General features: G+C 45.7%; 1 protein-coding gene across 3 annotated transcripts in view; it reads right to left on the bottom strand.

The window, feature by feature from the left end:
• Positions 1–25,403, bottom strand: part of IDE (insulin degrading enzyme) — a 2,084,778-nt gene that overhangs the window by 857,478 nt on the left and 1,201,897 nt on the right. For all 3 annotated transcript variants that reach the window (XM_069611370.1, XM_069611369.1, XM_069611371.1), the window contains 2 exons: positions 18,555–18,699; positions 15,334–15,444 (listed from right to left, as the gene is read on the bottom strand). In XM_069611370.1, the coding sequence (XP_069467471.1) occupies positions 15,334–15,444; positions 18,555–18,699 (256 nt within the window). The remainder of the gene's footprint in view (positions 1–15,333; positions 15,445–18,554; positions 18,700–25,403) is intronic.

Genomic DNA, 25,403 nt, shown 5'->3' with positions numbered 1-25,403 from the left:
AAACAATTTACTGGTTGACATGGTATCCTAAAGCTTCTGCTTGGCAAGATCGTTTCCTACAAACGGTATTAAAGAAAACTGGACATCTCGCTGTCCTGATTGAGGCCAGTCATACAAACATCCATAAGGTTTATCCATCTGGCTTCTCGTCTCCTTAGCAGTAGCTGTTTGTTGCCTCCTCTTGGTCGAGGTTCCAATTTTTCTATTCCAAAAAAGGTAATTTCATCTGGTTGGCTAGTAGGATGCGCTGTATGAAAATGGTTGTCCATAGGGTATCTGGGATCCAGATTGTTGATGGCTCGAAAGTGTTCCATTATTCTGAGTTTCAATGCACGGATTGTGCTCCTTATGTATAGTTAGTCGCATAGGCGCTTGATCCCATATATGACAAATATAGTGTTATAGTTGATACATTGTTTAATTTGCAAATTTCTACCATTTGGTAGTTGAATTGAATCTTTACCACTAACCATTTGTGGACGTATTTTACAGTTGCCACATTTGTGGTTACCAACAATAGGTTTTAGATGCCACATCCTTCTTAGGTTTTGTGGTGCCTGTTTAGGATTGAAGAAGCTAGGACTGATTTGATTTTTTTGTATGGTTGGTGCCTTCCAAAATGTGATGGCTGGTCTTTCATCAAGCTATTTGGCCAGATCAGGGTCAAGGTGTAAAATATTCTAATGTTTGTTTAGAATTTTAAACAAATCTGTTGCATGTCCGCGCTGCAAGTTGTGATGAATCTCAATTTTTTTGTGGATTAGTTTGATTTATTGATGTCTTTATTGCCAAGTAACTCATTAATATTGATCATAGCTTTGAGATTATGCTGTGTATAGACTCTTGATTTGAATTTCCCAATAGTGTTTTCTGTATGTCTCAAGAAATCCTCTTTGTTGCTACAATTTCTCTAGATTCTGAGTAGTTCCCCATATGGGATATTATTTATGATGTGTCTCGGATAATTGCTGTTTGCATGGAGTATGCTGTTGCCTGCGGTTGGTTTTATGTACAGGGTTGTCTGAATAGTATTGCCATGCACTGAGTTCCAAGTCTAGAAAATTGATCCTCTCAGTGCTTTGGTTCATTGTCAACTGAATATTTTAAGTGTCAGTGTTCAGGAACTTGACATATTGTTGGAGAGTTGCTTCATCTCTGTCCCATATCATTAGAATATCATCTATGAAAAGTCCCCAGTAGATGATGTGTTGGTTGCCTGTAAACGCTGGATGATTCCAAGCGTCCTCAAACTCCTAAGATCCATGAAAGGATTTGAATAGGCAGAAGCACATTTTGCTTCCATAGCAATTCCTTGTTGCGTGGAGATCTAATTGTTGAAACACAAGATATTGTTAAGTGCAAATTTTAACATGGAAATAAGCATTTTGTGATGGGTTAGGTATGAGATTGATCTTGATTTGAGAACAAATTCTGTTGTGATCCCCTTTGGTGTTCAATACTTGTATAGAGTGATCTCTAATCTCTCCTTTGTGACTGGAATTTTCCCACCCTCTCTCAAGCACTCCCTTGTGCACCCTCTCCTTAATAATCCCTCGGCCCACCCCTCCATTCTGGCAAACTACCGCCCCCATCTCTATCACCCACTTCCTGGGTAAACTCCTGGAGAAGCTGGCTATCTCTCAACTCACCCTCCACACTGAATCTGTTGGGTTGCTTCTATGACCATCAGTCTGGCTTTAGAGCATCCAGAGGCACGGAAACTGCTTTCCTAAACATCTGTGAAGACCTGCTCTAAAATCTTGACACCAACACTCCCTCTGTGCATATTCTTCTTGACCTCTCCTCGGACTTTGACACGGTAAACCACAAAATCCTAATCACACTTCTCAATGACACCCTGGGAATCACAGGTAGGCTCTGGTTTGGTAAGCCTCCTTCCTCTCCGACCACCCATCCCAGATATAACGTGGGCCCGTTCTCTCTATTATCACTCTTTCAACCTGCAGTGTCCTTCAGGGTTCTAACCTATCCCCCTGGTGATGGCTGCTCTGGCACGTGTCATTGGCAGCTTCACCCTCCAACTTCCAGTGTTAAGCGGATGACACACAAGTCTCCTTCAAACTACCTTCAGCCATCTCTTCTAGCACACACTTATCTGACTGCCTGTCCGCAATTCAGTAATGGTGTGCTGCAAATGACCTCTGCCACAATGCTAGCAAAACAGATAGTTTGCTTTGGACTCCTGCTCCCACTGTTCCACTCTCACTCTGGCCAGCCTCCCTTGGACCTGGCCCGCACCCGCCTGCGAGGCAAAGAACCTCAGGGTCATCTTCAACTCCACCCTCTCTTTCTCCACTCACATCTTGGACATCTCTAAAAAGTCCAACTACCAGCTGCACCTCCTCAGAAGTACTCTTCCTTTACTCACCTTCCCCCAGAGGCTCACTGTCTCCAGAGCCCTGGTTCTCGCAAGGCTGGACTACTGCAACAGCCTCTTCTCAACCTCCCTGCCTCTTTGTGCCCTCTGCAATTCATCCAGAACAGAACCACAAGACTTATCCTTGGCCTCAAGTCTTGGGACCGCATCTCTCCAGCACTGAAATCCCTCCACTGGCTCCCCGTGGCTACAAGGATTAAGTTTAAGACCCTCTGCATTGTCCACTAGTCTTTCTGGGGCCTGGGACCAAACTAACTACATCTGTGCCTTCCCAAATACTGCCCCCCCCCCCCCAAGCCCTCCGCTCATCTACCTACAACCTTTTGCGAGGGAGCCGGTTCTCTAAGCATAGATTTGGAGGGAGATATTTATCCTCAGGAGGGGCCTCCCTCTGGAACAGCCACCCTGCGGCCCTCCGTCTCGAGACTGATCTCCTTACGTTCCGAAAACTCTCAAGACTTTCCTCTTCTCTTCTCTTACTTCTTTCTCCCTCTGCCCTGCTAATACCCTCTCTCCGCTCCCCCTTCGCTTCCACACAGCATGCCGACTGGCCGCCGGGCATACCTCAGTCTAAAAGGTGCCAGACTCCCTCGCCAGTCATCCAGCACTTGCCTCAGGGCCTGCACCTGGTCTATGACCCATGAGAACCACTTCTCCCAGAACTTACCTGCACTCTGAATAACCTGTTACACTTGTTCCCCCTCACTCCCGTTACCTGCTGTGCACTTGCACAATCTGATGGAACCATGTCTGAAGATCGCCCATCATTCTCCCCCATCTCCCCTCCCTGCATGGTTGTGCTCTATGCTCTTGGAAAACTCCAGAATCGTTCATAGCCCTATTTGCTTTATCTACCCTGTTAAATGTATTCATCTTCTTACTCTGCATGGTGGGCAGACTTGTACCGTTCAGAAATTCAAGGGCTCTGAATGACTGTTTTTTCTCCCCCTGCTGCCCCCCCCCCCTTGAGAACTTTGAAACACTTGTCTTGTGTATAGGTGCCAGACAAATAAACCTAACCATAACATTACCATGTTACATCAAGTGCAACTATCTTGAAGTTAGTTTGCCAAGTTATGTTTTCAAGCTGCTGAATAACATGTTTTTTATCTTTAATGAATGAAGATCCGCTTGAGGCAAGTGGTTGCAGGTGTAAGCCAATGTATTGAGAGATTCTTTTGGTAATGGATCCAATTTCATTAATGATCGGTGTACACAGTGGAAAGGTTTTGAAGTTCTTGTACATTTTGGGAATTAAATAAATAGTTGCCATGATTGGGAATTCAATGTTCTAATATTGGTGCTCATATTCCGGGAGTAGTCTTTCACACCAGGTTTTGCTCATTTGGTGCCATTCTTGAATTAGGTTGGGGAACCGATTGAGGTTTAATTTTGTATAGCATTTTGGATCTCTTAGATGGCGTTCTGCTTCTCTTAGGTAGTCCTCTCTTTCCAAGATAATATTGCCTGATTTGTCACCCATTTTTGGGATTATGTCTGGATTTTTGCTTAGTTCCTGGAGGGCCAGTTTTTCTCTTTTTGTCAGGTTATGCTGCATCGTCAATTTCTTGTTAGATAAGTAATTGTGTCTTAAGTCATTAACAACCGCTTTTTGAAAGATCTATCGCAATAGGTAATAAAGGAGTAAAGAATTAACATAATTTTAAAGTTGTTTCTTCTGAGAGATCTCTAGCAATTCCTTGTTCATCTGTGAACTGTTGAATCGTATACTCCTCCTCTCGATCTTCTAAGTTCAGTAGTGTGATAGTGTCTTCAGTTAATTGCACTGATAGATCAGATGGTAATTGGTGCATTTCCGTTCTTGGTCTCTTCAGCATTTCTTTTTAAAAATAATTAAAAAGTGTCATTCTTCTACAGAACAAGTATATATCTAGGTTGGTTTCAAAGTAAGGGCTAAATGGTAGTCCCTTATTAATCAGAATTATTGAGGTGGGAATATGACAACACTCACAGAGTACCAAACAGTAACTTTTATTGAATTGCCACCATAAAAAGGATACAGGATACTCGTAACTCTTCTACACCTTGCGTAGATTCCTCTGTTATGGTTGTTGTGGATGTGTAACTTGGTGTTCAAGGCTAGTCTGTTCTGTGCTTTCTTGAGAGCAGCCCAATATATATTATATATCAATGGTTCCAGCATTTTACCATTGCAAGTGTCTTCTGGCTTCTAACAGTGCCAAACACCACTTACTCTCCTTAAATAGTCTCTCTGTTCTTGTGGTGAGGGGTTTCACCCTGCAGCATTTTGGATATTTTCTAAACTCGTTGCCAAGGAATTGGAACTCCTTTTTCTTCAGTCTCGTTAAACCTGCTTAAAAACTATATAACAGTCTGTATTTGCTTGCAATTGGTACGTTCTCAAAGGAATAGGTCTATTTTACTTCTACTTTCTGGCTTCCCTTCCGTGAGATGTTGCAGACTCTTTCACCCAAAGGACAGAGACTGAAACACATCAGAGTTCAGGTGTGTCCTGTATAATATCTCCTGGCGGCAGGGTGTGTTGGCACTGTTGATTCGTTTGTCTCTGACGGCGAATAGCTCATCGGGCCGTGCTCGTCAGAGCAGCCACGCCTCTTCAGGATTTCTCTCACCAGGCAGCAGGGAAGGAGCTCCTCGTCAATTTCAGGGCTGAGCTATTGTCAAGGCCGACAGGCAACTCCACTTCAACTTCCAACGAACACGCGCTTCAGCGCAACGGATCACAGTCTATTAACTATTTATATTCAGGACAACCTTGCTTTCACACTTATCATGGAATGTCATCTTCGTTCATAATGGACTTACATTAATACGCCCACTCGTAACAGACAACATTCTCTTCCCCTCCATCAGCTGTTCCCAGTCAACGAACGAAAACCATTAAAGTAAAGAAACCATGCACATAGTAGAAAATTCTACCAGAGAAAATGCCTTGTCCATCAGCATTCTAAGCACCTCCCACTTGATAACACCCTGTGATGTCACCCCTTCACCTTCTCCCTGCCGTAAAGCTGGATATTGCTGGACACCTCCTGATTTAACCCCTTGGTATTAACCCCTTCACAGGGCTGTTGTGAGGTTATCAATTGGAATTGGTTTAGTATTTGTAATTCTTGAAAGGTGATATTTGTCGCAATCCTCTATGCCCCACCCTTGCTTTACCAGTTTGAACAGTATTGGGCAGACAATACAGGGACTAGATTGCTGACATCAATTTTTTCTATAAAGTTTTTTCAACAAAAGATTCACCATAGGTTGATTTTTGCCCACAAATTTACCTGACTGTATGGGCGTCCCTCATAAGGGATGGGAATGGAATCTCTTTTCCACCAGAGAAAGACATTTCCCTTTAAAAGTTACTGGCACGCGGGGGCGCTGCCTTTGGAACAAGGGCTCCCTTAATCCTGCCCACCAGAGCCACACCTCAGTCCCCCTTTTGACGCATCGGCTTTATTACACTTTAACACCCTTACTGGTCTTATTATATGGGGATGTATGGAGGAAAGGGGACTATGGACTAGGAGTGCATTAGTCACTTTGGCAAGTAACAATTAATCCTACGCCCTGTTGCCTTTCCTCCATCCTGTATGGGCGATAAACGCCCTGGGGAGGAGAGTCTGACCCTCTAAGCAAGTAGATTATGAAGCAGCACTTGGTCGAAAGCTGCATCAGCCTTGGCACTGGTATCCAAGCAGTAATGATTGCAAAAAGCCAAAGGAGTGGCCCACGTTGCCGCCCTGCTGATCACCGGCCAGGGAACGTGGCACTGGAACGCACTGCCGTCGCCTTAGCTCTTACCGCAGGTCTTTAAGCAGCACCTTGTAAGCCGCCGGGATCGCCGCCGTCATCTATCACACTATGGATGCCATGGAGGCCTGCTGCCCAGGCCTAGAGCCTCTAAATGTTACAAACCGAACATCTGTCTTGCAGATGCTCTTCGTCCAGTCCAGAAAGAATTTCAATGCCCTCCTGACATCCAGGCAATGAGGAGCGCCTTTTCTGCATCCTCCTGGGGTCCGGGAAGAATGTGGGGAGCACAATCTCCTAGATGATATGGAAGGATGATATCACTTGGGAAATAGAGTAAAGCTCTGAGGCGACTAACGCCACTATTTTGCTCACTATGCGAGCAGATGTAAGCCCGATCAGAAGGGCTGTCTTTACAATTAATGTCTGCCGCGGCCATGGGTTCAAATGGTTGGTGCGCTAAAGCGCCTAGGACTACATTCATGTCCCAAACGGGATGCGGGCACTTGACAGGGTGGTACAGCATTGTTAACCCAGTCAGGTGTCCCTTTACTATGGAATTGGCCAAAGACAGGATAAGAGTCAGAGTTCCTATACGCACAGATGGCAACCAAGTATGTTCTGCAGTTATCCACCTGGATGCCAGACCTGGCGCAAAAGGCCCATAATGATAAGACGTGGTCGAGGGTGCATGCTAACGGGGTCACCCAGTATTCCTTAGCACAAAAGCAGAATCCTGTCCATTTACTTTTGTACTGCTTGCGTGTAGCCTGACTCCTGGCATTTTGAAGGATCTCCAGATTGTTGCTGGACAGCTGAAGGTTCTGGAGAGTTAGCGGCACAGGAGCCAGGCCACTAGGACTAGCCTCTCTGGAGAGGGGTGTAGCACTGTGCCTCCTTGCTGTGGTAGAAGAGGGCCCTTCCCGGGGGGTGGGGAGTAGAAATTCCAGCTGTAGTGACAACTGCCGCAGGTCCGAGAAACAGGGTCGCGCCAGCCGGCAAGGCACCACAAGCATAAACCAGAGGTTCTTTGAGTTCCCGATCTAGCTCACTACCTTGTGCAAGAGCGGTGTGGGTGGGAATGCATATGCCCACATCCGTCCAAGGGTTTCTAGAGTGCGTCCCCTAGAGTTGCATTCCCTTCCTCCCCAGGACGCGAATTGACACGTCTGATTTTGTGCTGTCGCAAACCGGTCTGTTGGGTGCCTCCCTCTGCTGAACACTTCCAGGAGGACTCTTCCATGCAGTTGCCACTCGTAGTTGTCGGAGGCCAGGCGACTGATCCAGTGTGCTTCCAGGTTGGACTCTCCCGGAAGGTGGACCGCTGAGAACCACACTCACTGGATGACGGTCCATTACCAGATTTCCAGGGTCAACACGCACAGTTATGGGGATCTGGTGCCCCCTGTTTATTGATATAGAACATGCAGGTCGTGTTGTCCGTCTGGATGCACACCCACCTGCCTTTGATGGTCGGTTGAAAAGACCTTGAGTGCCAACTGTATAGCATTAAGCTCCAGCCAGTTCATGTGATTCTGCCCATCGGTCTGGGTCCAGAGGCCGTGCACCGAGTGCGCTCCTAGGGTGGCTCTGCACACCTGCAGTGAGAAATCCGTGGTAATGGTGTACACTATGGAGGGGTGGATGGAATGATCTGCCCACCATAATGTTCTCTTCCTGATGCCACAGTCTGAGGTCGTGGTCCAGGTGTTGTGGGATGGAAACCGGGGCCCTCTGATGACCAGATTCCTGATCCCAAGAATCTGCAAATACAAATGGAGCCTCCTCATGCAGAGCCTGGTGTACGGGACCGCAAAGAGATATGCTGCCAGTACACCCAGAAGGTGTTGATACCACCAGGCTGTGGTGGTTGACCTGCTGCGGAAATGGGAGTCTGCCGATTGAATCATTGTCACCTTGTCACCCATGGGGAAAAATAAGTTACTCACTGCAGTGACCAACGTACTCCTAATCCATAGTCCCCTTTCCTCCATACTGCATGGGCATCCCTCGCTAGGGACGGGAGATGGAACCTTTTCTCACCAGAAAAAAATGTCTTCCCCTTTAAATTTAGAGGCTTCACAATGTTTAAGAATGGGAAGGAAAGGGTAGTTAAAAGAAATAGGTGCACCCACACAGGTCTCAGTGAGAATCAATCTAAAGAAAGCAGATCTAACAGATGTGACCAGTCAGTAGGCCTGTGCCAGAGTCAGTGGTACAGGGCAAGGGCCCAGGAGCAAAATGTTCTTGTAGCTGCAGTCAAGTTTTTGGTTAACGAATTTGAAAAGGTGGTTGCAAAAGTTGCAAAGACAATGTTAAGAGAGGGGGGCGGCCGACCCAACAGGTAGGTAAAGGATTTAAAACCTTTACTGCTACCGCGAAGAAAGGGCAGCATGGCGGAACAATGTACCTTAAAATGAAGTGGCTCCTGCGGTGGCGGTTGTTCCTGGTAGTTCCTGCAGTTCGGGTGATCCAGCAGAGGAAGAGATGCTCTCATCGTGGAGGAAGGTTAGAGTTACTGCACTACCCAGGGATGAAACCAGCTGCGGTGCTGCCCGATGAATAAAAGGTACGCGCCTTTAAATCGCGGTCCGGGTGGACTGGTGCTTGGTTATCCGGCCTCCGAGTACAGGGTACAGGAGATTCGACCAAGGCAGGTCCGGGAATGCGATTGGAAAACTGGTTGGCCCCACCAGCTCAAGAGAAGAAGGCTCTTTCAGATGAAGATCTTCTCTCGTCGTGTGGAGAAAAGTGGTGAGACGCTGCAGCATGGCTTCACCGGTGGTTCAGTCGTTGCAGATGTCTTTGGCTTCTCTCCTCTTCGGCTTCTTCGTTCCAGTGGCGACGTCTTGCTCTTCCGGTCCTCAGGACCCTGCTTTTATGCAAAAAGATCCCCATTCATACAGCCTAGCTGTCACTCACACAGTGGAGTGTTCATCTTGGCGGGAGACTCATCAGCCCATCAGGATAGAGTGTGACATGAGTTGCGGAGGCAACCCTGTCCAGGGGTCCTACTCCCCATCCCACACAACGGACCCACCCCAGACTCAGTGGCGGCGAAAGGTGGGCTTCTTGGCAGAAGCCCGCCAAACGGACGAACAAAGGATCCCCAACCCGGGTTAGGAGTTTAGAGAAAGACACGAGAAAGAAGTTATATTAAAGTTCTGGCAAATAAATCCTACCGGAGCAAAGTTAATATTAAAATGCACCGGCGGTATGTTAGAGGCTGTCAGAAAAAGTGGTAGCCTCGAACAATGGGAAAATCCCATAGGGAAATATTCACGGGCGAATATATATGGTAGTAACCACTGCCACCAGCCAGAAACTTTTGAGAGAGGGACTGTACGGTACCCTCTCGAAAGGGCAAAACTATTAACTCCTTGCAGTACCGCCATAGTAAGATGGGTTGTACTGGTTTAGTTCATAGGATTTGACTAGTAAAGTCAATGGGGACTTTACATGCCCTGGGAGACAGTAGTCAGTCCCAGGGTATGGAGTCTATGTTTGGGGGTCGCTACGACACCCCTGTGTCACTGCACTGAGGGTGCTGTGTAACACGTGAGTACAGATGGTTCCTATGGGGTTGAGAAAGATCCCATAGGCATTAAACACAGAAAATAGCCTAGAACACACATAGCAAAAATGTCTGAGAGTGGGAAAAAGAGTCTTACTCTTAGCAGGTAAAAAGAAACAAACACTTCAAATCCAGCAAAGCTGCTGGGGGACTTTATAGGTAAGGGAAATTAGCCATAAAAAGAGAATCCTTCCTAACATGCGCAAGGGCGCCCAACACCACGTTGAGGTACCACACCGGGTGTGGTTTCTTGATAGGCGGGTAGATCTTGGTGAGGCCCGCCAGATGTCGCTTAACCACTGGGTTGGAGGAAGAGAAAAGTCCTCCTCCGAGTTTCGGTATGCTATTATGGCCGCCAGATAGGTAGCGGATGTGTATTTGCACTCCTGAGTGTGCGAGGTGTGCAGAGAAGGATAGCACATTGTCCAACGTGCAAGTAAGCGGGCCAACCTCCTTTGATTCTGCCCAGTGGCAAAACCATTTGGGTGAAAGGTGAAATTGTACTACCACTTGTAGACCTAATTGTCTGTAGTGTTCCCTAAGGGTACTGCAGAGGATTCTGCCTAACAAGGACTGATGAGGCTGCCAAATTGGAACATGTAGATACGTGTCCTTCAGATCCAGGGAGCACATCCAGTCTCCCCTGCACAGTGTTTCTGCAATAAGCGTTGGCATAACCATCTTGAATTTTTAAAGAGGGGGGGAGATATTGAGGGTGGAAAGATACAACCCTCAGACCAGCCTGTTTCTCCTTTTGTATGGCGAAAATCCTGTATGGTGAAAAACCTGGAGTAGAAGCCCATGCCCCGCTGGGACTTCCTTCCACTGCCTGGCTCTCTACGAGCGACTGAATTTCTGCCAACAGAGTTGTCCCAATCTGTGGGAGTAGAGGAGCGGGAGGAACCGGTGGAACCGGTAGGCGGTAACCTGTGGACACTACGGTTAGGATCCAGGGGTCCGGGAACCTCTGACGCCAAGACTGTGCGTGAAGGGCAAGCCTGCCCCCCCAACAGAGACATGTGGATCGGAAGGGGCGCGTCATGCCTTCTTTCCCTCCGAGGCTGGGGCTGAGGAGGGGTACTGAAACAAGGTCTTGCGCCCCCCCCCACCCTTCTGCTGATTGGGCCGGTGCTGACTGTGAACTGTCCGGCTGTCTCGACCTCCGTTCCTGGAAGCCTCAGAACCCACTAAAGGCCAGCCTCTTGTCGGAGCGTCAATGTGACTGGGTGTAGGTCTTGGGCGTGGCCTTCATGAGGATAGATCAGGTAATTGCCATTTGGGAACTGTTCTCATCGAGCTCCTCATCAGTGGTGGAATTGAAAGAGGTCGCCACCCTCGAATGGAAGGTCCAATATGCGTTCCTGGACGTCCGGGTTGAACTTGGTATCCCATAGCCAGGCAGTCCTTCTCATGTCCGTGGCGATGCAGATGGCACGCAGGGGTCTATGTGCGCCACAGTGGACTCTACGATATCCTGGGTCACCATTTTGGCTTCTGCCAGCCCCGCCTTGAAACGTGCCTGGCTCTGCACCGGAAGCTCTGGAAGCGAGTCAGCTATTTCTTGCCTAAGCCTCCGATTAACGGCTGCCTGCAGGACGTCTGTGTTGGATTGATGAAGGTGCAGTGAGGCGTTGGAATAAACCTTTCAATAAGCCTCTAAGATCATCTCCTTGCCTAGAAGCGCCAAAGACGAGGTGGCAGACAACGACTGAGGCTTGGAGCAGAGTGATGCCGCAGTGATCTCCCAAGAGTGAGGTTGAGGCTGCGCTGACAGCAAGAATATCCCACTCCAATTGCCCGTACTTGGCGTTGAGACGCCTATTGATAGGCTGGGCAGAATGGGTTTCAGCCACCCCTTTTGGCCAAGGCGACAACATCCTTCTGCATTGGGATCCCTGTGCTAGCTGTGGGGTGTAGAGTGAGGACTTCGGCCAGAAACCCTGCCTCCGGTTGTTCCACCTCGGGTTGTGGAAGCTCCAAGTATTCGGCCAAACCGGAGAGCCGTTCATGAAAGGCCTTGGCTGGGATTGGCGTGTCCGGGTCCTCTTCCTCCTCATTGTTGTCCACTAGGGTGTCCGGCTGGTCCGGCGCGGGTGGAGGAGTGCTGGGCGCCGAAGTCTGCAGTGTGAGAACCGGAGCCTGCTGTGGAGGCTGGCGTAGAACCGCCTGAAGTGTGGGAGGCAGGGGAACCGGAATTAAAGGATCCAGCGTGGGCAGCAGGGTCTGCGAGGAGGGCCTGAGGCGCTGGAGCCATAGGAGGAATGACTATGGGCACCAGCAGTGGGACCAGCAGGAGCATGTCCCTGATCACATCCCAAAGGATGGCCCCCAACTGACGAGATCTCATGAGTGTGAGGAACTTTTCAAAAAAACCTGTCCACTCAGGCTGATGGGGTAGTAGGTGGTATAGCGGGCGATGGCTGGGGCCTGTGCATAATCTGCCTTACTGGTTGCGGGGTAAATCTGCCCTGCGACGCTGAAAGATAAGCTGTAGGTCAGGTACCTGGTGAAGACTAGTCCCACCTTGAAACTCATTCTCCCACCTGCTGCGCACCAGCGGGTGGTATCGGATGAGCAGCCATTTTGTCCAGCGTGGCTTCCATTTTGTTGGGCTGCATGCCACATGCCTGCGTTGTGGACCTTGCCTCGCTGGGTCCGGCCTCCTCCAGGACTCTTGGCGGGGGAGCTTGAGGCCTACCCTGCACCTCAGGACTAGGCCTGGTAGGCCCATTGCCCTTGGCTGTTTCGCCGGTAGTGCAGCGTATAGGCGCCCCCCTCAGACATCTGTCCAGTACTGGGGCGTAGCTCCTCGGGTGGACACCCAGTAAAACATCCTTCAAGTCCCCCAACACTGTCTCCGGAAGGATCTAGCAACACCTTGGCCCGGCGGCCTGTAGCTGAATCAGCCTTAGTACCTGTGCTGGTACGAGAACCTGAACGGTCCCTCCCACTCAGGTGTTTCTTGGGAAGGAGTTGCCTTTGTGGGGTGCGATGGAAAAAAGCGGCCCTACCTTGGCCCCTGACTTTTGTCTGACCAAGTTCTTAAAGTTCTCTGGAGGCGACGTCTCAAAGAACTCCCTCCACCGAGCTAACTTGTTCTTCAGAGCGCGCGGTGTAAGCGCGTCACATGCGGTACAACCCTCCCAGCTGTGATTGCGGCCAAGGCAACAGAGGCAAAGAGCTTGGGGGTCGGACGTAGGGAAGAGCCCTTCGCAGGCTGGTCACTTGCTGAAGTCCGCTGACGTCGACCTGCACCGGGCAGGAGCATGGTGCCAGAGGACAGAGTATCCGGGAAAGAGCACGTGGAATTACAAGGCCGAAGTCAAACCCAGGAGCGCTGGTGAGAGCGGTCCCTTCCCATCAATGCGGGAAAGGGGACGGGGGAGTGGCGTTGGTTGGTGGAGTCAGGGGAGCGCATGCTCCCAGGACAGCATCCCAGCATGCCTCTAAATTTAAAGGGGAAGAAGGTTTTGTTCTGGCGAAAAATGTTCGTCTCCCACCCTTAGCGAGGGACGACCATGCAGTATGGCAGAAAGGGGACAGGACTTAGGAGTACCCTCTGCTACGGTGTCCCACACCAGGCCCAGAACTGCATAGGATTGAGCTGAGACTTTTGGTAGTTGATCAAGAAGCCCAGGTCGAATGGGGTAGAGATGAGCCTGTGCGCTGAGTACCGAACCTGCTCCAGAGAAGTATACCCGACTAGTCCGTCGTCTAAGTACGGGTTGACGTGCAGCCCCTCCGACATGAGGAGAGCTGCCACAGCATTCATGAGCCTCATGAAGACTTTCTCAGCTGAGTTTAGCCCAAAGGGCAGAACCTTGTACTGAAAATGCAGGCCCATAACCCAGAACCTCAGTAAGGCCCGGTGAGGCTGCACAATGGGAACATGGAGATGCGCGTCATTCAGGTCCAGGGAGCATGTACAGTCTACCCCCCACCACAGTGTCTCGGCAATGAGCGCTGGCATCACAATCTTGAACTTCTGCAAGGGTAGGTAAAGATTCAGGGAAGACTGCTCCAGCACCACTCGCAGGCCCTCCAGTGGTTCTTCTGGATAGCAGAGATGCAGAAGTAAAAGTCCTGGCCCTGCTAGGAGGGGGCCGTTGGGACCTGCTCTGCCGATTCTCTCTCTACGAGGGGGCGAATCTCCACTAGCAGAGATGGTGTGCCGATCTGTGGGAAGGGAGCAGAAAAAACTGAGGGGGATAAGGAAGAGGTAGTTGGAAGCTCCAGGACACCACTGAGATGACGCAAGCGTCTGCAAACTTCACCCACCAAGCCTGACTATGGAGGGCCAGCATGCCGGGGTGCTGTGGACCTGAGACACAATCATGTTTTTTTTGGTCAGAGGCTGATGACAAGGAGGGGGACTGGAATGTCTTGTGGCGTTTTCTTCTGGTAATGACTTCGAGACCTGTCCGGCTGTCTGGCTTTGCAGTCCTGGAACCTGCGAAAGCCGCCTAATGAATGCCCCTGGTCTGAGCGGGACTGTGTCTGTGAGAACAGTGTAGGTGCTGGGTTGGTAAGAATGGCCAGAGAGTTCGCAGTCTGAGAGCCGGTCTTCTTATCAAGCTCCTCATCAGTGGAGGAGTGGAAGAAATCACCATCCTCAAACGGAAAGTCCAAGATTCTATCCTGCATATCGGGGTTGAACCTGGTAGCTTTCAGCCAGGCCGTATGCCTCATGTCTGTTGCCAGACAGATTGCCTCGTTAGCTGTGTCGATATGGCCCACAGACGCCTCCATGATGTCCTGAGCCACAAGTTTGACCTTAGCTAGGCCCTCTTTGAAGTAGGCTTGCTTATCCTTGGGGATGTGTGAGGATAGTATGGGGGTAGTGAGGGGAAACAAGGGAATCCTGAGTTTTGGTGGAGAATTGGGAGGCCAGTGCAGAGGGCCTGGGCGGGAAGAGGAGACTGTCGTAGGATTGGCAAGTTCCTTGCAGATTTTGAAAAGTGTAGCCATGTTATTGGTGGCCACAGAGTAGGCCACAAAGTAGGAAGGATCAGGGTCTAACCGTCCAACTGTGACAGCAGACCATGGAACCTTCACTGTCACTTCCTTACCCGCATTCATCTCAGATCTTCTTTTCACTGCCATTCACGCTCTGCTGCCGGTGCTAATTGGGAGCAGTAAACTGCACCGTAGATGCAGTAGAGACCGGAACACTGGTATAGTCATCCAGTGATCCTCTGAGTGAAGACCTCAGGCCTGGGCTCAAGGTTTGGGACACAAAGCTCTCAGCTGAGCAGCGTGTACAAAGTGCACAACAGTAGCTGGCGAATTAAAAGAAAGCACCTTGAATCACATCAATCACGTCAAGCCGCACCGATCGAGAGCAAGATCAGCTGCATTCGACGTGCCAAAGTGTAAAACATACATCAGAAAAGAAAACATGTGAAGTCCAATATAATAAGAGCTACTTAAACAAAAGAACAGGAAAAGGCAGTAGAAATGAGTTGCCTAGATATGAAAGGAGCTGCAACAGATGTACATTATATTCTCATGGTCTCTAAAATATGCAAAAGTAATCTTTGTTAACCACTCATTGTATTATTGTGGATTCCAGTGAGTTCATAATGCAAAATTACAAATTCTAAGCACTTACCGCTTCTTTAATAATTTCAAATCTTTTCTCATCAATTTCAAATGCAGCCATTTTCTCGACAATTTTCTTAAGCAAAATATGTTGCTTGTCACTATATCCTTTAACCGATAGCTATAGAAAGTAAAAACAACATTATTACTGGGAAATGTACACGTTTTAAATGTGCCTCTTGTTTCTTAGTTCTGTGATTATAATACCAAGAGAGACTGGCAAGATGCTATGAATGAATTCATTACCAGTTACACAGGTCTTAAAGAACTTTATTGATTAAAATATCAAGACATCAGGGGTGGTGCTAATGGTATACAAGATCTAACTCCAAGAGAATGAATGGTCTGCAAGTTCAACAGTAAAAGATATTTTAAAACAAAGTTTGGTCAGGTGAAAAGACATGTCCTTAAATGTTGGTGGAGACACACACACACACACACACACGCACACATGCAGTTAAAATCAAGTTATCCGTTTATCTATAACATTGTTCTATGAGAGGTCACAATCTTTATTTATGACACTATTAAATGAAAAAAGCATGTTACCCCAATGAAGGCAATATTATTAAACCAAGAGTGAATGCTTTATTGTATACACCCCCATTAGGTTTAGGAAGAGTAAGCTAATTTTGCCAAATAATCATGTACAACAAGAGAAGCTAGCAGGAAAACCTAAAGCATTAAACATTGTACAGCACAAAAGAAGCACTATCAAAGATAATCCCACTTTTAGTATGGACATTCAATTACAGACCGCACCGTTAACACACTCTAAATCCAGGACAACTGTTAGTTTCCTGCAGCTGTGGAAAGTCTAATTAGAATATGAAAAATAGGTTTGTTCTATCTGTATAAGAAAGGCGCACATAGATGTAAGTCACACCTCAATACGAATACTGCCTCATGTATGTTTAAAAATACCTTAGTTCTAGCCGTTTGCAGATTTTACAAAAGTACCAGAAGGATGGGCACCATTTCTGTAAAAGAGAATCAGACTCACTGCTATTAAGACAATTAGCACCAATCACGTAAGTGCAGAGTGGGAGGACCCTACAATGATTCCTAATGGGAATGCAGGACGAACATGCCCAGCCTTAGCACTTCAGGATTAAACAGTATTTTCCGATCATTAAGGTTTTTGTTATTAACTGACAGTGTAGTTGCGGCCAGTCAGGAATGGAAATAGAATGCCAATGCATAAACATGTAAAACCTTTGTAAGGAGGACATGTACATAGTTCTCAGAGATGAAGCTATAGATCTAGAAGGATCTCCGATCACTGATAAATTGGAGGTGGTAATGCAAAAATGTCTGCAAGCTGCTAGCTTACGAGTATTCAGAAGCTGAGTAAATCACACTTCTGTAGTGAGGGACTACTACGAACCAGACAAAAAGGGAGCATTAACATGAAAGCTAATAAACATTCATTTTTAATGGGCATTGGTGTCCAAGATCTTCTAAGAACAAAGTTGTTAATGCTAAACAATCTATTAGTCCGAACAATAGTGGCTTCACTTGCACCGTTGCTCTTTTTTACGGTTAATTTACCTCTGAACAAACAATCGGGAAGTAAGGACCTCAGGCAAGATAAATCAGCCACGGAGAAGCTATCCGAAAGATGAATGTAGACAAAGCACTGTTGTGCTCAGGATTTGTGGAAGACATGGTATTTTTCATTTTTATCATACATAAGGGCTTTCTTTGAAGAGTTGAAAACAACACTTTTGGTTCTTTGTTAAATAGTAAATAATACACTACACAACTTTCGGCTAAATGTATTTACACAATGCAGTTCGTTAAAGTAGCAAATTTCGGCAAGGTGGACAAATTGCCTCACCAACTCAAATATAAAAAATGCCCCAACAAAACTATCCAATTGTTACTTGCCGACTAATGTTCTTTGATATGCCAGTTCAAATAAGATTAAGAGGGAGACACAATGATAGCAGGATGCTTGGTGAAACATCAAGAATGCAGATAGATGTCGGTACAATAACCATGGATAGAAGTTTAAACATTGATGAACGAGGACATAGCTGTTCATACACCAGCCTAACTATGTGTTAAGGCTGCAAAATACCACTTAAGTAAAGAGTGCAGATCAAATAAAAGTAGATTTTGCAAAACCTATTGTCTTCAATAAAGCCTGGAAATGAGATGACCAAGAGACCGAATGCCAGACACAATCTTAAACTAAATCGGTGGGCACGTGAACACTCATTACGTATTCAACCCCATGTCAGTAATTTTATTTGTGTAGTAATGCTCCTGTTAAACAGTAAACTTGAACACTGTTGATCCACTTACTAATGTCAGCGATAGTTACTTAAATGTAATTCTCAGTTGTGCACAAAATGCGCTTACGGGTCATATGAATAATGGAGCACTAGTTAGTGCAAGCCACAATGCAGCATTCTCAAAAACAATGTGTTAGAAAAATTTACCAATGCTAACTAACATAATAAAGTGCCTGGCAAAACACAAACAAACCATACCAGAAATGACCAAATCATTCACTTATTTTTCAGTTATTTTATTTATGCCGGTAAAAAAAAAAAAAAAAAAAAAAAAAAAATCACAACAAAATAGTAATTGTTTCCCGACCTCAAATCAAAACTCAAGCGGACTACATTCTTCCTGGTTTTACTTACAAGTATTGCATTCATTCCTGATGCAATGCCATAGATCAAACCTGAGAGACGTGCTGCATATGTATACTCTTTTAAATCATCCTTCAATAACCTCATTAACAGGTATGTCATGTTGCAATGAAGAGGATCAGCATAAATGTAGCGACTAACAAAAAAAACTAAAGAAATGCTTTGACACCTCAAGCAGTGACAGTAATGGATGAAGAAACATGACCAAAGAGTATGTATATGCAGCATCACAACAAGTACTTCCAGACCAAAGCCAAAGGGCCCATTGTGCCAAAGCCAGAAAAAGGGGTGGAGCAACTTGCTAGTATATACAAGAGCCAATTTAAGGGGTAAAGCTCATCTTGAAAAAAGAAGCCATTGAATAATTGTAATTTGGTGGTAACTCGATCTACAGAGAAATACAGAACTTAAATTGAAAGCAAAAGAATCAAAATCATGGTTACAAAAATAAAAGGTACTTCGATCCACAATCAAAATTGTCATAAAATGCCTTCTATTGAATGAAACTATTAGTCAAGATGAGTGTAATTACAAGGCTGTAAAATTTTCCTTAATTCCGAGTACTTACATACATCCCATAGATGGTATTTTGGAGGTCATAGCCCAAGCCAGCTAGTTCTGCTGCATATGCATACTCGTTCAGGGAGTCTTTGAGAAGTTCAAGGTACAAATAGGCCATGTTACAATGCAAAGGATCCACATAAGCAAATGGGCTGAAAAAAAAAATGTTGACAATAAAACATATGGTTCATAAATTACCAAGAAAACACAGTCTTCCATGCAGACGCTCACGCAAACTATGTTGAACATTCTAATATTGTGATTTGTTTACATATTGACAACAGACAGGTTAATCAAGGTAAAGAGACCAGAAAGAAAGACTTCTGTATGTCGGATGATTCTGCTGCACGTTTTCTCTCCCATTTTATTTCTTTAGTACGTAATATCTTCGCAAATATTTCACCTTACACATTACAAATGGTATTTTCTGAGACAAACTTATCCACAAATTGTTTTACTATACAATAAGTGCATAGTATTTTTAGAAAGCAATTTGATTGAACTAAACACTGTAGCTATATAGTCAGTCCTTACTTTGTACAATAGAGTGCCAGGGCTTAAATATTTTACAGTACATGTGACATCACAATCCACTTTGAGCCCTATCGGCTGTTGGCTCTGCCTACTACCAGCTCTACTTCTTCCAGCAAAACCGGCAAAAAGGAAATACTATTCCAAGTGCTTCTAAACAAGAAAGATTAATGGACGATGATCTGGAACTTCTCAGGAATTGTTGACTTAATGGGGCAGAAAGAGCACTTCTACCTACTGCTACACTTTTAATAGGATAGTGCCAGCACTTCGCGGTGTAAATGCTGTCCTTTAATTGTACAGGACTAGCACTTAAATTTCTCTCCAATGAAAGTTTGGGGATAAGACACAATGATGTATGCAGCAGACGGAGAACTGGTGACACCCAAGCTGCAGAGTGTCAACCACACTGGTGGTAACTGTGCAATATGAAAATCTTCCTAATATCTGGACTAACACAATGCAATGTGGTGTAGTTTGATTTTTCCAGTACCCTTGAGAGATGATGTAGTATGTCAGATAACTTAGCAATATGTGAACCTAAGACTTTTACAATGAATATCAAATATAACTCCAGAAACTATCTGTGTATGTGAAGAAAACGTTCACAAATTGTCACTCTAACCTGTCCAAATTGTCTATTTAAAGCATGTGCTACTTTCAACGTCACAAAAATACAAAGCGTATGCTTTAGTACCACAGAATTAAATGTTTTAAATATCTGTTAGGACAGTTTTTCTGAAGTCCAACTAAGGGCTTAGTAAAACCATTCAACTGAGACAGTACAAAACTGTACCACCGAGTATACGGTAGTGTAGACAGAACAGCCAGGCTTATTTTAGGAGGGACGAGAGGGCTGTAGAATTAATACACAGAAACTGTAGTACACATATGGTCCAAAGAAACATTGAAACACTATGTATTGTAAAAATAAAGGGTTTCTTTAAATACAAGTAGACCAAGGTAAATCAGTACTATCACATTATATATAAACACAATAATAAAAACACAACACTATGCTTTAAAGTACACAGACCAAAGCATAGACCCTGTTCAGAAAACTAACAGTATTTCTAGGTAAGTCAGACCTTATCAAACACATTTGGTATAGGTCACATCTATAAATGGGGAGTAAAACCATGAGTTACTTTCGGATTACTTTACAGTAATTCAAGGGTAGTAGATCTTGTCAGTTATGCAGTGACACTCAGTTAAGGAATCACATAACCAACCAACCCTGTTACCAGGATACCTTTCTGAATAGTGGAACACAGATTCAAGGAACAGTATATACCTATAGCTACTTAGAGGATAACAGTTATTCTAGGTGAGTAAGACCTTTTGGTGTAATATTCAATTACAGTTACTTTTCAGCTCAGTGGAACACATTCTAAGACCAGCAAGAACTCTTTCCGCTAATTTCGGATGCACCAGACAGACCAAGGTCAGCTACACCTAAAGAACACTTCAGGAATGGCAAAACTATTCTAGGCAGTTAAAACCTAATGATGTAATATACTATTACAGTTGATGTGCAGATCAGTGGAACACAAACTGAGGTAAGCAAGAACTAACTTATTTCAGGATGGAGTACCTATATACTTTTTAAAGGAGCTATCAAAAACTTAAAGGTTTGTATAGACCCAAGACTTTTTTAGCATCTGTATACAACAGACCAGTGACAGAAAAACCTAATATTACACTTTATGAATGACTCGTTATTCTAAGTAGGTAAAATCTAAGGCAGACTTATTTTAAACAGGCTATACAGCAGTTTAGGGGAAGAAACACCCAGTTGGGAAACGTATACACCTATTCTCTGGAAGAAATAGTTAGTGAAGCCAACAGCATTACTTTTGGGAAAGAGGCACAACCAATTCACAGGTGAGTATATTAACCTTATATATACTTTTCAGGATGGCACAACACACATTCAAGATAAGTAAGAACCTTTGTGACTGTTCACTCTCAGAGTTGCAGTTACCATCTAACTTTCACAAGCAAGTACTTCTAACGCTTGTTATACTTTTCAAGACAGAATCCTTTACTTATCCAGTCCTTCCCTAGTCTATTGCATGAGTTCACTCAGAGGCAGACGGGGGACCACAGTGGTCTAGGAGCCAGCTGCAGGCAGGGTGAGACAGGGTTCTGTTGCAGGCAAAAGTCAGTTTCTGTGGAAGACTGTTCAACAAGAAGTTCACTTTAAACTTAGTTAGGATCCAGGGACTTCAGAGAAGACACCCTAAAAGGATTCCAGCAGTGGGCCTGGGTGAGCTGGATGAGTGGACTCCCTTTCACAGAAAACCCAAAAGCTTTACATAAATCACACAAGCTTATTTTAAGGAAATACCCCAGCCAACACAGTACCTCAGCACAGAAGAAGAATATTACCTGGTAAGTAAGTACGGGGGTGCATTGTATACCCCTAGCACTCCATGTAAGGTGGAGTGTGCTGGCTCACTATATAAAATGTAAAGGCGGATGAAAATCCCTCTTTACTACTTGGGAACTGTAGTTCACCCAAGTATATTAAAGAGAAATGAACATGGGTGCCCATAGCGGCAACCCGGCCTAAGCCCAAAAGTTGTAGGAAACTAGAACTTCAACCATACACTATGGAGAGACAAACAGGTAACTCATAAAAAGAGTAAAGGACTAGATAAATGTTAAAGGACATTTGTACCGCGCACTATCACCAGCGGAGTGGTCCCCTGGCGCTCTGGCGGCTCTGAAAAATGAAGGGAGGGTGAGTTAGTGAGAGGAAGCTGGGAAAGTGCAAGGAAGCATTGATGTGCTGTTGGCGGCCTCAGCCCGGTGGGTCTGTTGGCTGGGCCTGGGGTGTTTGCGGCCGGTAGTCGTGTGCTGTTGTGCAAGTCTATGTGTGTTTTTGTTTTGCTGTTGCAGCGTAGTGAAGTTTGTGCGATTTGTTGTGCTGTAGGTTTGTGGTTGTGTTTGGTTTGGAGTTTGAGAAGTGTATGCAGATGGGAGGAAATTGTTAGTGGATTGGTTAGTTGGCATTTCTGTCTTGAAGTGAGACGCTGGGTTTGCGTAATCTGCCCAGATGGGGTGTGGGAGTATTTCTGCACCTCTGTCCTGATCCAGACTTGGTTGGTATTCACAGTCCCTTTCACATCTGGCCTCCACTTCCATCAACTTCCTTCATAACCTTACCTGTCTTCCTTTCCCACTCATATGGCCAGTGTACCTAATAATGTCCACAACTCAGTTAGAGTGTGGTAATTGCTAAGATTTAGACAATTCTATAACAGTGTGGTACCTGATAGCAACTATGGGGCAAGTGAAGATTTTGTCTTGGAATGGCTGCGGTTGTTGATTTTGTCTTCATGGGTGTCGCTTGTGTTCTATTTGACTTGGCGTCACCTTTCTAGATGTTGTGGGAGTTTCTTAGTCGGTGTTAGGAAGAATTCTCTTCTAAGGCCAATTTCCCTTACCTATAGAGCCCCAGCAGCTGTGCTAGATTTGAAGGGTTTATTTTTTTCTCCTGCTAAGAGTGAGACCCTTTTTTCCCCACTCTTAGACAGATTGCTAGTGTGGTTTTTAGGCCATCTTGTGTGCTTATGGTCTATGGGGTTTTTCTCACCCTCATAGGAATCATCTTTTTAACATGTGTGGTACACAGCACCCTCCGTGTCGTACCACAGGGGTGTTGTAGCGAAACCCCAAACATTGACTGCATACCCTGGGACTGACTACTGTCTCCCAAGGCATGTAATGTCCCAATTGACTTTACTAGTCAATACTTATGAACTAAACCAGTACAACCCATCTTACTATGGAAGTAATGGAAAGGGTTAATAGTTTTTCCCTAGTGTTCATTTTTGAGGGGGTACGGTACAGTCCCTCTCTCAAAGGTTTCTGGCTGATGGCAGTGGTTACTACCGTAAATATTCAACCTTGAATATTTCCCTATGGGATTTTCCCATTGTTCAAGGCTACCACTTTTACTGACAGCCTCTAACATACCGCCGGTTTATTTTTATATTAACTTTACTCCGGTAGGTTTTTATTGCCAGAACTTTGATAATATTTCTTTCTCGTGTCTTTCTCTATAATCCTAACCCAGGTCAGGGATCCTTTGTTCGTCCTTTTGGCGGGCTTCTGCACAGAAGCCCTCCTCTCGGCGCCATTGACTCTGGGGTAGACAGGATATGTGGGAGTGGGGGAATAGGCACCCTGGACGGGGTTGCCTACGCAACCCAAGTTGCACTCTGCCGCAATAGGCTGGGGGTTCTCCCACGAGGAGAGCCACCCCACTGTGTGAGTGACAGCTAGGCTGTATGAATGGGAGTCTTGCTGCATAAAAGCAGGGTCCTGAGGACTGGAGGACAAGACGTCGCCACTGGAACTAAGAAACCGAAGAGGAGAGAAGCTGAAGACATCTGCAATGACTGAACCACCGGTGAAGCCTTGCTGCACATCCTCACCACTTTTCTCCAACGACTTCACAATATCTTCCTCTGCAAGAGTCTTCTTCCCTTGAGCTGGTGGGGCCAACCAGTTCGCCAATCGCCTTCCAGGACCTGCCTTGGTCGAATCGCCAGTGCCCTGCACTCGGAGACCGGATAGCCAGGCAACCGTCCACCCGGACCGCGATTTAAAGGAGCATACCCTTTATTTGTTTTGGCAGCACAGCGACTGGTTTAATCCCTGGGCAGTGCAGTGACTCAAACCTTCCTCCACGACGAGAGCCTCTCTTCCTCTGCTGGATCTCCAAAACTTCAGGAACTACCAGGAACTACCGCCACCGCAGGAGCCTCTTCTACTTTAAAGGTACATTGTTCCGCCAGGCCTCCCGTTTCGTTGGGTATCGCTAAAGGTGTTCTAAATCCTTTACTTAGCTACTGGGTTGGCCGCCCCTATCATTTAACATCATCTTTCACCTTCTGCAACTGCCTTTTCGAATCGTTAAAGACTTCACTGCAGCTACAAGAACATTTTGCACCTAGGCACTTTGCCTTGTACCATTGACACTGGCACAGGCCTATTGATTCTGGCTAAATCTGTTACAACTGCCTTCTCTAGATTACTTCTCACCTAGAAATGTGTTGGTGCACCTAACTCTTATAACCACCATTTTCCTTCCCCTTTTTAAACTTGTGAAGTGCCATTTTGCTCGGTTTTCACCTCAGTATTGTATATTCTAAAGTACTGCCTTGCCTAACTTGTTCACAATCTACTTGGGAAGTGGTGCTGGTGTGTTAAAGAGTCTAAACCTGTATAACTTGTCCTTTCCCTGACTTCTGAGAAATTGTTAGAGTGCCATTTCTGCTTAGTTATCACTGTGCCGTTTTGCTCAGTTTACCCTCTTGCTCAAACTTGTCTACAATTTAAATAGGGAGTTGTGTATACTTTTCCTGACTGATTTAACTTGCTTTAATAATAGTGATTTGTGTGTGAACATCAGAGTGTATAAAATACATATATTCTTTTTGATAACAAGCTTTGGTCATTGTTTCCTTGTTACATAGTACTGAAGCCCTAATGTGTAAACACTGAATACTGCTCATCTCCCTCTTGAGAGAAGTCTGACTGTTTAGCCAGAGCTACCAACTAAATCTGTGTGGTACAGACTGATACCAAAGGGGATTTCTTGCATATACCTTTAGTCTTAATCTTCTGTAGTGCTCCCTAAGGGAACTGCACAGGATTCTGCCTAACAATATCACTGTCTTTCTGATTTACCAGGGTGCTTATCACTCTTTATTCTTGAGTGCCCTTAACCTTGGAGGTTCGTCTAAGTCACATCCAACCACCTTGTATTCCTTGTCCTCAGATCTATAGGGAGTGCTTGCTCCATTAAGCATATCAGGATTCACTGGATTCACACTGGTCCCTTGCCCTATCTGTCTGCAATCCTCACACTCGTATATTTCCCCAACTTGGATACAGAGAAGCTATGTCGTTCAGAATTACAAGGGCGCATGTCCTTCCGTGTTCCCCCAGACCCCCTTAACCTTGGAGGGTCTTCCAAGTTACAACCAACAAACTTATATTACTTCGCTTCTGATCTGTTTGGAGCGCTTTCTCCGTTAGTCTTTTAAGGCTTTCTTAAACTTTTGATTTCTTTCTACTCACAATATTCTCTCTTTCCTTCCCCAGCCTCACGGCTGGGCTTTGTCCGTCTGGGATTTTCAGCCACCTGTGACTTCATATGCTCTCTTGCTTCGAAGTGTTAATGGGTTCTTTCCCCATGACTTTGTTCGGAAGAGACCCTCATGCTCATGTGGCCTCGTAGGATCTGTGGCGGTGTTACGCTCACCTGGTATCCACGGGGACACCACCCAGCCCTTGTTGGATGATTTGC

Source organism: Ambystoma mexicanum, chromosome 8 (assembly GCF_040938575.1).
Source record: "Ambystoma mexicanum isolate Mex_15411 chromosome 8, UKY_AmexF1_1, whole genome shotgun sequence".
NCBI lineage: Eukaryota > Metazoa > Chordata > Amphibia > Caudata > Ambystomatidae > Ambystoma > Ambystoma mexicanum.
Note: the sequence above shows the minus strand (reverse complement) of the source record. Positions and strands in the feature narration are given on the sequence as shown.